General features: G+C 28.4%; 1 protein-coding gene across 1 annotated transcript; it reads right to left on the bottom strand.

Annotated features, from left to right (window-relative positions):
- Nucleotides 1-2,035: 2,035 nt before the first annotated feature.
- Nucleotides 2,036-12,873, bottom strand: LOC113371180 (xanthine dehydrogenase-like). The gene is given in 28 exon segments (XM_026611823.1): nucleotides 2,036-2,103; nucleotides 2,163-2,279; nucleotides 2,339-2,531; nucleotides 2,597-2,753; nucleotides 2,904-3,034; nucleotides 3,105-3,233; nucleotides 3,309-3,508; nucleotides 3,614-3,763; nucleotides 3,835-4,030; nucleotides 4,098-4,180; nucleotides 4,183-4,280; nucleotides 5,553-5,736; nucleotides 6,394-6,700; nucleotides 6,762-6,884; nucleotides 7,071-7,232; nucleotides 7,673-7,843; nucleotides 7,902-8,021; nucleotides 8,081-8,208; nucleotides 8,847-8,882; nucleotides 8,885-8,948; nucleotides 9,022-9,071; nucleotides 9,074-9,258; nucleotides 9,331-9,446; nucleotides 9,527-9,677; nucleotides 9,753-9,774; nucleotides 9,777-9,912; nucleotides 11,580-11,749; nucleotides 12,780-12,873. Coding segments are annotated over 28 exon segments (3,741 nt in total).
- Between the last annotated feature and the right edge of the window lie 713 nt (nucleotides 12,874-13,586).

Raw genomic sequence — 13,586 nt, 5'->3', positions numbered from 1 at the left:
TGTGTGTGTGTGTATAAATGAATGTATGCTGTATATCTGTGTCCTATGCATTCATAAACCATACATCTAATCATCGTGCAAATTTGGGAAACTGTTAGGTATATCCCCGGAACGGTTTTCGCATATTTTGATCGAAACCAAGGGATAGGAGTTAGCCTCTCCGATTTATTTTTCAGGAATTTTTTTTATAAGGCATATATAAAAAACATAACTCCCTACATGTAACAGAAATAATTGTAAGTATAACACTATAAAATGTTGAGAGAACACAACACTGAATTAATCATAAACAAAAGCAAAAGTAACAACTTTACAAGCCCGGAGAAAAATCATCTTTTTTCTACAAGATTGTGAATGGCATCATAGAATCACCAAAACTCTTAGCAAAGTTTAAATTTCTCACTCCTAGACAAGGTGAAAAAAATTAGCCAAAAAAAGAATGTCAATGAGTATTGCGGCAGTTTAAACTTGTTCGATACTCGACAAAACGTTTTTGAGACAAACATAAAAAAAAAAAATTAACACCTCAAAGTGCATTTAAACAATAAAATAATATGTGCAATGAATTATTATATTATGTTACAAAACTATTATTATAACAAAGTATTATGCATAAAGTATACATGTATTATATGTTAGTATACAAATTTAATAATAATATTTTTTATGATAGGAAATTATTAGTGTTATATTAGTCTGTATTATAGTGTGTTATAGTACCCTGCACCGTAATCATATAAACATTAGTTTAATTTCTGTTAAGATATTTATGTAATATATTAATACATTATGTTAATACATATGATTGTCAATTTATTGCTGATTTTTTAATAAAATTTTTTGCAATGTGTTCCATATTTCATTACAAACAAAAACAAGAAAGCAATGTTTTCTATAGTTTTAGCAATATTTGTTTTTATTTGATAGCCTTTTCCTAAAGCACATCAAAACAATATAGTTCAATTTTATCGCTATTTCTGTTTTAAATTGATTAACACATCATTGCCATTTATCTCATTCATATTCAAGACAACCTGCTTGTGATAACATCAGATTGCATTGTAAGTTATTTATTACATATGTAACGTAGAATACTTGTGGAGATAGAACTATACCATATAGTTAACAAATATCAAATAAATAGATAAATGGATCATTATAGCAATTCATATCCTGATAACAATTGCATATATTGAAAAGCGAAATTAAATCTAAATATTTAATTACCCTCGCATTGTTTTTCGTTCTTTGCGCTTGCTTTTGCTTGCCTCCCATTATGTCCTAAACAATGTATTAAAAAAATATTTGTATCAATTGTGTAAAAAGTTATATTTAAATTAAACCTTAAAATGTTGATATTTTTGTGAGTTTATTTGACTTTACACACTGCGCGGAAAATTGACGGACAGTGACATGAGTGACTTTAGTGATTTTGACAGTTGATGACAATGACATAAGGATGACATATGCCACGATCATAGCCGAGATATTCACCAAGCTAAATGGATGGTGTCTTAGATAAGAGCGTAAAAGGATGGTGCATAGACAATATAATAATAGGGGATGTGTATGAATGCAAGCATAGATAAAAGAAATATTATGGATAAGAATAGATAAAAAAATTGTAGATAAAAGATGGATAAAAGAGAGTATACTCTTCTTTTATCTTAGATATATGCATAGATAAAAGAAGAGTATATGATTAAATGATTCATAAATTGATAAATAAGAATGAATATTCCTTAAATATCTGATACTGCACTAATTACATATATGCACATAGATAAAAGAAGAGTATATAAGAAAGTATATAAGAAAGTAGTATATAAGAAAAGAAGAGTATATACATATATTTATAGATGAAATTGAAGGAAAGTAAGGCTTTTGCTTTTAGCCATAGGTAATACATCTTCTGTAATAATTAATATTATAACACGGAGCATTTATATTTTTTTATTTATTTTGCATTACATTTAATAGATTTTTTTAGAGTACGGTGCAATTCTAATATACTTATTATTTAATTAGTATATTTTTATAGAACATATTGCTTATAGTTGTTTAAACAATTCAAAAATACATGTTCTGGTGTAGTTGGAGCTCCTGAAAAAATATTATAAGTTATATTATTTATCAATTAAATAATAAATGCTTCTTATTACCCAAAGGAAACCATTCTGCTGATTTATTTTCTGATGCTTGCAATCTTGCTGATTGAAGCGCGTGTCGAATAGCACATACTGCTGAAAAAGCCATGCAGAATGGTGGTTCACCTGTTGCTGCAATGAATTTAACTTGTTTAAAATCTATTTTAAAAAAAATCGTTATGTTTAAATACCTTTTGATCGCAAGACACCTAAGGGATTTTTAGAATTGCGTATGAATTCTACTCGAAAGTCTATTGGTATATCTTTTGCGCCAGGAGGTTTATATGTCCAAGTTCTATTAGTTAATAATTCACCTGTTTTATCATCGTAAATAATTTGTTCGTTCAACCAATATCCCAATCCCATGACAAAAGCACCTTCCACCTTACAAATAACAAATTATTTTATCGCCCACTTAAAATATGACATGGTATTGAAATTTCAATTACTTGTCCTACGTCTACTTCTGGACTCATACTGTCACCTGTGTCTTCCAACAAATCTACTCTCAAAATCATTACGTTCCCTGTTAAAATATCAATCTCCACTTCGCAATTTGTTAGGCCAGCTATATTATACGTATCAACATTATTTTTTGTGTCACAACTGCAAAATAAACATATTTTGGCAATAAGTTACTCTTTGCAATAATTTATAAATGACTCATTTTTATGAATCGTAATAACAATCAAATATATAATTATTTACTAATGGACATTCGCTAATCAAAATATTTATTTCGTAATTAATTCTTACAAAGCTGTAGCTTGCAAATCAACACCATCGTCAAATGCTTTTGCAATTAAATTTTTCCAGGGCGGATTTTCATATTTTTCTCTGAGAGGAGCCAATCTTTTCAACAGAGTTTTACAAGCTTCCAGAACTGCCTATAATTTAAATGATTAAAATAAAATTTATAATACTTGCAATTTTAATTATGATTAAACAGCTGTTTACATAACAACAAGCTTCACTCGTTGAACTTCCTCCAGTTAAGTAGGCGTTTGGAGCAGTTAATGCCGATGAAGGTTTAACTTGCACCATAGACAGAGGCAATCCCAAAGCATAAGCACAAACTTGCGCAGCCTATTGAAAAAAAAAATCAAAATATAAAAAGAAAATCTTATAGTCCAATATGTTAACTATGCCTTTTAATTTTACCTTTGTATTAATTCCTTGACCGCATTCAATTCCACCATGTGTTACGATTGCTGTTCCATCACCATGATAAATGCATACCATTGCGCAAAAATTACCAAGATATTCCAAGGGATATATTAATGGCACTATGGAAATCCCACGTTTGCGCCAACGGTTTTGTTTATTAAATTTATTAATTTCAGTTTTGCAGTGGTCGTAATCTAAAAATTGAGATAGTAATGATTCTAGCGATATTTTAGCTGTTTTTGGGTTTTAAATAAAAATGTTATTTGATGAATGAAATAAAAATTATGATTATTATTGACCTGTTTTCTTCCTAAATTCATCAATAATTTTTAAAAGCAAATTATCACTTTGCCTCATATTCTCTATCCTCACTTCTAATGGCTCTAATCCAAGAACAAATGCTATATGTTCCATTATATTTTCAATCATGGCAACTGCTTCAGCTGACCCTAAATGCAATCTTAAATGTTTATTCAATTAATGTTTAAATAAAACAGTTCACATATAATAAAATATAAACCTGGAGCGCGACAAAATGTATTAGACGGAGTATCAGTTACTACAGAATAAGCTTTTATATCCCAGCTGCTCATATCATAACAATTACTTATAACGCCCATTGTAAATGCTAAAACACTTTCATTTTCTGAACAACCATGATCTTGGTAAAAACTATTTTTTAAATATTGAATTTTGCCACGTTTATTAAAAGCCACCTTAAAAAGAAATATATACGTTATCAAAGAAATATATCTAGTTGTTTGCTAAAATATTAGGATATACTTCGTAATCATTGATACACCCGTATCTTTTTCCGAAAGCATTCATAGTATCTTCAAAACTTGTAACGATTCGTATGGGTTCTTCAATTTATAAGCAGCTAAAGCACATGCTGCAGCCACCAAATTGCTGCGAGATATTTTCATACCATAACCACCACCGATTCGCCTCACAGCCAAATTAACCCTAACGTGAATATATAATGAGGGTTTTTACAATTATAAAAGTAACGATAATCATAATTAAATTTATATATTCACTGAAACAAGTCATTATATTATTATACGAGTCATTCTGAATCATTTGACACCCATTTGATCTTTCTTTGAAGATTTCTCAAAAACATTTGCACCGATTTCTAAATTTTAAAAGCCATGGAATGTAACTCGATAAGGACTTGTTCTAATTAGTTTTTTGCGACAATATTATATTTGCATACCATAATATATTACATGCCGATACTTATATAAGTGAAGATATAAACTAGTTGGTATTGGTATTTGCCCTGAGGCAAGTTACATATACTTCCCCTATATGTATAAATAATCGACTTATTCAATAAAATATAAATTAATTTATGATTGATTAAAAGTAGTCCGAGTGGTTTTATTACATATGATTGAAAACGAACGAACACTATCTTTATACCAAGTAAAAAAACTACTCATTTTCTTAAACTTTGATGATTTTTTAAAATCAAACTACTTGTCGTAAATCCGTAATATTTCAGTAATTTCTATAAGACCACGATATATATCGCCAAAAAAAGTTTCATAAAAATCAGCTTAATTTTTTTTCAACAGTTAATTATCAGTATCATTCCCAACTAATACCTTTCAAACAGTTTTTGATTTTTAAAATCGATTCCGTAGTATGAGCTTAAATGTGAACGAGAAGTTAAACACTTTTTTTCAAATCACAAAGAAACGGCTTGGCAGATCGTCGCACAAAACTGACAAACGATAGTCTTAAAATACACCAAATGGCTTTAAATTTCTGAAATCTCTGAAATTTCTGAAATTTTGACAAATGTAAAAAAACAATACTAATTTTTGCAAATTTTGAAGAACATTTAAAATTAAACGACTTGTCGCAGAGCCGTAAATTTTAGTATGATCTATAAGACTATGGTATCTACCGTAAAAAAATAATAATAAAACTCGTCGAAAATTTTTCTTTAACACTTTATTACAAGAAAACCGATCTTTACCAAAAACTAATCTATATGTTTCCGCAAAGTTGATAACTCTAGTCCTCTATCTATCTATTTTTTCATACAAAACTAAAAATAACTTGATGTCATTGCTATTGGTTCTAGACATGGATAATAGACATGGATAATAACTTGTTTCTACTATTACTAATATGGAAGAAAAAAAAATCAATTAGCAGATGAATAGAATGGAAGTTATTACTTTTAAGCAAAAATAAATATATTATCTTAATGATATAATGTACTTGCAAACAGGAATGTTCAAAACATCAGCTACTGCAATTTGAACTGCATCTATCCATTGTGTAGAGGAATAGACATCTATGCCATCTTCAATGGGAACACAAATTGCTACATGTGTTTCCATAGTATAATGATATTGAGTTCCCATTTCCATCGTACCTCTGATTATATTATCAATATTTTCACCTGAAAACAAAATTTATTTTTAATAGCTAATTCACAAATCAAAACAATTATTGTGAAGAGAAATTTAACTGTTAACAAAAGTTAGATTGAGTTTCTATAAAGCTTTCTAATTAATCAGAAATTCAGATATTTTCTTTAGATCAGGTATAAGATATCTGTGATATGTTCAATAGCAAAGGGATTCAATCCTGATCATTTTTAAATAATTGTTGATATGTGAAGCTTTTGAATCCAAAGAATCTGGATAAATTTAGTATAATTGTATTTAATTAGTATAATTTTTTTGAATATATCACAGACATCAAAACAAATACTTGAAACATTCACATATATTTTTCGATTTATTAACTCAATTATATTTCAATTCAATTATATTATTTAAAATAAAATATATGTGATTTTTTCAATATTTAAAGAAAATTATACTAATAAGATTCCATCTAGATTATTTGTCCATGGGCAATGTAATTTTCGAAACTTATATATTTGTTAAGAAATTTATTCTCAAATAAAAAAATCAATCGTTACATCAAATTTAAAACTAATCTAAACTAAAATAATCAACTCATGTACTCGTATAAGTATTTAAACGCAAGCAACTGAATGAGGCTAAACTAATATCAGTGTTCAAAATTATTGTTTTGTTATTTTATACACCTTGATTTTTGGCATCCACTGTCATTTTGCATTTGACTCTATTTTCTTTGTCATTCGTTATAATATCTTGAACATTTATTTTCGGATTTCCTTCATGAGAATACTGTATATCAATTAATTTTGCTGCAGCTACTGCCAATGTCTGCGATGCTGCCACTATTACGCCGATAGGTTGACCAACATACTTCACTGTCTTTTCAGGAAATAATTCTTCTTCTTCTGATGCCAATAACATAGTCATGTTGATGAATGTGTTTTTACCTGGAATGTCTTTGGCGCTAAAGAAAGCAACGACACCTTCTGTTGCCTTGAATATAAAAATCCTTTAGAATGTGTTACAATTAATTAACAGAACATATATATCTTACTAGAGCTTTTGATACATCTATTTTGGTTATTTCAGCTCCTGCTTTTGTAGATAATACAAATGCCCCATATAATTCATTTGGAAATGGTGGAATGTCAATTATATACTGAGCTTCACCGGAACACTAAAATCGAAAAGTATATAACTTATATAATTACAAATGCAATTAATGAATTTTCAATTCAGTTTCTATGATAAAAAAGATAATATGAAGAACCATTGTGCATTTATAATCGATGCATGTGCAACTGATTTGTTTTCAAGAAGCATCAGACCCTGAATTAAATTTTTATTTTTTATATTATGTTACCTGAGCCAAACCCTCAATTTTGGAAATCGGTTTCTGAAGAGGCCAACTACTTTTATTTGTGTCATACTTTTGGTGCCCGGAAGACAAACCTCTGAACAACAGTTCTCTTCCAAATACGTTTTTAGATGATAAATTTTTTGTTGGACAGGAATGGAGAACAAACTGTAGAATAAAACAATAAAAAATTTATAAAAGGTTAAAATTTAAATTTTTTTATGATTTATAAACAGAATGTTGAAATAAAGATTGGTTTATGTTTTGGATTTTAGTGACTTTTAGAGCATATAATTGGATTGCACTATTAAAATTTACAAAATCATTATTGCAAATCAAAATTGATTTATGAAATTTTATAGTGATTTTAGTGATTTTTTGAACATATATATTGGATTGCACCATTAAAATTTACAAAATCATTTATCAAAAAACACAATTCAATATATTTTTTATTATGGAAAATATCAAATCTCCGCTGCTAATAATATAAATAATATCTTAAAGTTAATTTTTAATCTAATCTATTTTTTTATTGAAATCGATCTTTAAATTTAAATTTAAAATATTTAAGTATTGTACGTTTAATCAGAAATTTGTAAAATTACCTTGTAGAATAAAGATATTGCTAATTTTTTTCTATATTCAGGAGAAGCGTCAGGAAGAATCCAATCAGGCTCTATTTCTGCATGAAGTGCTTCTAGTGTTGACTTTAAAACATTGTTGTCGAATAAATTCATACCCAAGAGTAATTTCTCAGTTTTGGTTGCATGAATAAACTAAAAATAATAATACTAAAGTTCATGCTAAGTAATTTTCTATAAACATTCATATTACCGTAGGAGCTATTCCTCCAAAAACCAATTTAGCTTTTTCCACAGTTTCGGTATTAGAGTTTAAATTCAGACAAAAACCAGCGTTTACATAAGCGTGTGCATTTTGAGCTCGAATCATTATCTAAAAAATAATATTGTGAAATAAAACAAAATAATTTTTAATAGTTGATATTATCACACCTTGTAAGTTTTGAGATTATATTTTCCTCTAATCGGAGAAAGAATAATATTCACAATCAGTTTGTTAACCATATCCATGTCCAGAAAGTTTGCCGGAGAAACGATGAATTTACTTCCACATATATCCACTAAAATAATTTAATATACGTTAATTTTTTTATGAAATTTTATTAAACATTTTACCTAAGAAACAATGATTATGGAAGCGTCTATTAATCATGTGAGCGATTTTTTAAGGATTTTTGGACCCCCCTCTCTCCCTGTTGGTGATACATAGTAATATTAAAAATTACCCACCCTCCCACACCAAACATCACGTGTATTTTTAGTTACATGGAAACACTGTTAAATTCCTGATTTTTTTTGAAAACATTTGAATTCTTTAAAAAAATAAGTTAAAAAATAAATGCACGTAATATCTTAAGAGACTCCTCCCTCCCCCATGTGATATTTTGAGATTTTTTGTCAAACCCCTCCTCCCCCTAAAAACCGCACGTGATTAATGGATGCCCCCTAAATAGATTGAGCATACATAATTAGTTATTTAGTTTGATAATTCAGCTCATTTAATTTTCTTAAGTACAATTTTTCAGAATATACTAAAGAAATCCGACTCATGGTGCACGTACGATTTAATATTTCTCACTAGCAAGTTTAATTTATTACGATTTAAATAAAATATGATAAAAATACGCGTAATTAACTAATTACTTAATTGCTTAATTAATTTAATATTAATTTAATTACTTAAATAATTTGCACATACTGATTGTCAATTTGGCCTCAACCAATTCTAATATCAAAATATATCCGATGGAAATTCAGGATGGTGATGTTTTAGCATCAAATTTCCTGCTATAGTTCCAACCTGAATTATAAAAAATAAAAATTTTAATGATTAATTTTTGGACTAAACTATGCACTATTTAAAAACTACTTACATTACGAACTGGAACATTAGCTATAAGATCAATGTGTTTTACTAACTCCAAACGTACTCGAAACCCTTAACTTTACCATATTCTGTCAAGTACAGCATGGTTTCGGTTAAATTAATATTGGCTCCCAAAATTATATTACTATTGATTATATGCTTTCGTAGTTCTGACACACCATTAATATCGATATAAAGTTTTGGAGTTATTTGATTTCGATAAACGCCATTTGCAGTTTCCAGCGATTAACATGTAAGTTACACCTTGATGCTCTCTTAAAATATCAATATGTTATGTATTGATACAACTTTATACCAAATAGCATCATCGATTAAAATTTTAAAATAATTTGGCGAATTCAAGAAACTACATTTGTTCAGCAATCCCTTAGTATTTGGATTGATCTGTACGTTGCCCAAATCTTCTATATCCTATTAGAATTAATTTTAATTAAAAAATACATTTTTCTCATGAGTAGATATAAAATGTCTTTACTGTCATATACACGTACTTGAAATTTATTACATAGAGCTGGATCAGCATCCGATGCTAAAGATTTAAAAGCATCCAGAATTGGTCTATAGCCTGTGCATCTGCAAATATTACCGCCAAACGAGTTTTCAATTTCGGCCATTGTAATTTTATCATTATTTTCCAACCAACTGTTAAATCATAATACATACATATATAATAAATTATATTCATAGAATTAATAAAAAATATTTTTTGTTATATACCTATTCATATTCATTACCATTCCGGACTGCAAAATCCGCATTGAGTGCCATGATATTTTGCTAATGTTATTTGTAATGGGTGATAACCTATTTTCTGGTTTCCAAGACCAGATACAGTTTTTATTTCCCAACCATGACAAGAGAATACTGATACGAGACACTTTAACAAAATATGTTCAGTTATAAATTATTAATTGGTTAAGAATTGACCAGGGCTTTTTCTACTTAACCCGGGTTCCTTCAGCGTAGGGAGTATAAACGCATGAATATAAATACTTGTAACTTAAAATAATTGAGAGACTAGCAAAAGTAACGAGAGAAGAAGGTTGTAGATTCAAGATCAATATATATATATCATAAATTAAATACAGTAGAACTTCGATTATCCGGACCTCGGTTATACGGATTCGCGAATATCCGGACTACGCTCCACGAAAGTTACATATGTAATGTAATCGAAGAAGATATGTATGTACAAACATAGGAAAGTGTTAATTTCTTAATAAACATTGATTTTTGTTGATATCTATGTATGTGATTGTTATTTTTAATAAATACACAACATTATTCCTCATACACTCGATTATCCGGATTTTTGATTATCCGAATGCCCATCGACAACAATTAGTTCGATTAATCGAGGTCTCGACGTTTCATCATATCTTATAATGATGGAATATTTATAATTTACAGTCCGCTTAATATCTAATTAATCTGTAATCCTCACCATTAATGAAGTTTAAATTGATTTAGGATTTGAAAATTTACATAGATTACTATTAATACAGAATTTTTTATATTGAAGTCCAATAAAATGAGACTAGAGTGCGTTCAAGAGCGTCAAAAACATTTATAAAGAAATATAGTATTCTTTGCAAAATTAGTCCGATATATTTGGGTCATGCAATTTCAAACCATAACATTCAACAATATATAAATATAATATTACTATCTATTGCACTTCTGATGTAGAATTATTTGTAAACTAAAATAACAATTCGATCTAATGTTATAAATTCAAGTGAATTTTTATATCATCAGTATTATTAACATTTATATAAAAATTATAATTATTTGTATTTATAATAAATTAAATATTGATTATAGTAACTATTTGAACAATTGATATTTTACATGTTTGAACACATTTTTACAATATCAAAATTGTTTCTCATATAATTTACGATTTCGATATAATAACTAGTGGGGTACATGGCATCGTGCCTTAAGGCAAATTGCTGGAACTTTCTGTACCGTAAATAAAAATCTTGGTACGGAACCCAAAAAAATTCACACAAAATGTGTACACATTATTAAAATCTCTATAAATATCTGATGATTTGATTGATGTACATATGTCCAATAAACATTTTTGACCGCAAAATGACATTTTTTTTATTGAGAGTCCATAACCGCTGGACCTGCCTTCCTAAAAATTTAATCAGTTCTTCAACTTATCAATGAGTTACCGTTTTTGGCACTTTTTTCCCCGTATCTTTGGAGCGGCTAGACCTGCCTTCGCCAAAACTAATCAGCACGTCTCCTTATCAATACGAATCGAATGTTTTTTAAATTATTCAAATCGGTTGATCGGTGTTCCCGAAATCGTCGAAGAAAATTTGTATCCGCACATACACACACACACACATACACACATACAAGCACACACGGATCCATTTTTTCTAAGGTATGCCAAAATGTTCAAAAAACTTTGAAACGTAAATATATACAAAAATCTTCGTTTTCGATTTTTTTGCGATTACTACTTATTCTACGGTAATTTAAAAATATTATTAACTGCATTACTCATTTTAGGTATAATTTTACCGAATTTACAGCAAAATTGATAATCCTTCCGCTGACTGGATGCAAATTAGAAGCAGAAATAATACATGCACCACATCCTCCTTCGTTGCACATAAATTTTACATCCTTCAGGCCAAGGTGATCCCGCAAATATAAATTTAGCGATGTATTTCCAGGCAAATCATGTGTGACTAACATTGAATAATGTTTTAAAAAATATAGTTATATTCAAATTCAGCAGAATTATTCAAAACGTATCAATACTCACCTGTGTGAATTTCACCATTTACTCTAATAAGTATTTCCCCAGTTCTAAATGTAACAAAACGTTTGTAAAGTATTATTAGTTAGTAAAATAATATATTGAAAATTACTACCATAAGTAAACCTTAAATTTTTAATTATGAGATGTAGCCTGCCATTTAAAATATACTAAATTATTTTAATAAATATAAAATTTCATAATACAAGAACTTGAATCTCCGCTGTATATAATAATGTATTCGCGCTGTATCATGACGGAATTCTGCCCAAAGGTAACCATAGTTAAAATTTTAGTACGAAAGTTGTTCTTTGTATTCTACATATAAATGCAAAATATGTTTGTAGTACAAACATATTTTTTATTTATAATTTTCAGGTAAAAGCAGATATGCTGCTTGAAACCAGGTTGACCCAACAGAGTACCGAACCCAAGTATAATACAATACAAGGCAGAAACCATGTTTTATTGCTTAAATTAAGAAATTAATCGAAAATAATTTATGATTTAACAAAATTTGGAATAAATTTCAGTTTATAGTGTTGAAAATATTAAGCAGTTTTATAGATACCTTATATTCATGATCATGGATAAGTCTTTAACGGCTACAATTTACTAAATAAAGAACTTTGCTTTAAACCGCTATATTTATATTCATATTTATTTGATATATAACAATAAGTACAAAATGAATAATAAATCACATAATAAATCTCTGCAAATAAAGCAATAACATTAAGTACTTGTGGTTTATAATGTGGTTTCGTTCCTTAGACATATCATTTATGTACTTGAGGTATCAAATTGTAAATGTTTGATAGTCAACATTTGCATTTATAAAATTTCTTCAGGCGTTGTTGGAGCTCCTGAAATAATCATGAAAATTATACGGTTTTCCTAACAATCAATATTTATATTTTGTTTCATGTAAAGATTGTAAAGCAGTAATTTATTCTAACCTAAAGAAAACCATTCAGCGCGTTTGCCACCATTAGCATCGGCTCTTGCAGATTGCAAAGCATGCCGAATTGCACAAACTGCAACAAAGGCCATACAAATCGATGGTTCCCCAGTGCCTAAATTAATGTATTTAATATATAATAACTATCTTCATTTAATTAATAACTTCCCGTAGGATAAGTTGTAGTAATCGCAAAAAATCGAAATCGAAAATTGCATATTTTTACGTTTTAAAAGGTTTCAACATATACATCATATATTTTTAGTTTTTTAATCAGTTGCTGGTAATTTATAAATATTATACTAATAATATTAAAAACTAATTCACATTACCTTTAGATCTTAAATCTTCGCATCATTATTCTCACTTTTGATAAATTCTATGCGAAAATCGACCGGAAATATCTTAGCACCTGGTGGTTTATAATTCCATTTCTATTTGTTAATAATTCGCCAGTTGTTTTTTCATAAACTATCTTTTCCGAAAGCCAATATCCCAGACCCATTACAAATGCTCCTTCAATCTTAAACAGAGATAGTCATCAATAAAAATAAGAACAAATAAAACATATGTGAAAGCTACTAATATATATGGATTTAGTGGAGGTCGTAGGCATCCGCATATTTGTATTTAAAATAGAAGTACTTGTATGTATAAAATATATGATATTTCAAGAGTATTTGATATATATGATTAGGTATTTGATGTATTTTTTTTCTGATTGCACTATTATAGATATAATAACTAATAATTGCAAAATAAAAGTTTGATTTATTACAATGTTGCGGTAATATTTGTATAGTTT

The sequence above is a fragment of the Ctenocephalides felis genome, unplaced genomic scaffold, assembly GCF_003426905.1.
Source record: "Ctenocephalides felis isolate EL2017-DRISC unplaced genomic scaffold, ASM342690v1 CF-g0.4_SCAFFOLD_01492, whole genome shotgun sequence".
Lineage (NCBI taxonomy): Eukaryota > Metazoa > Arthropoda > Insecta > Siphonaptera > Pulicidae > Ctenocephalides > Ctenocephalides felis.
This window is presented reverse-complemented; position numbering and strand designations above follow the sequence as displayed.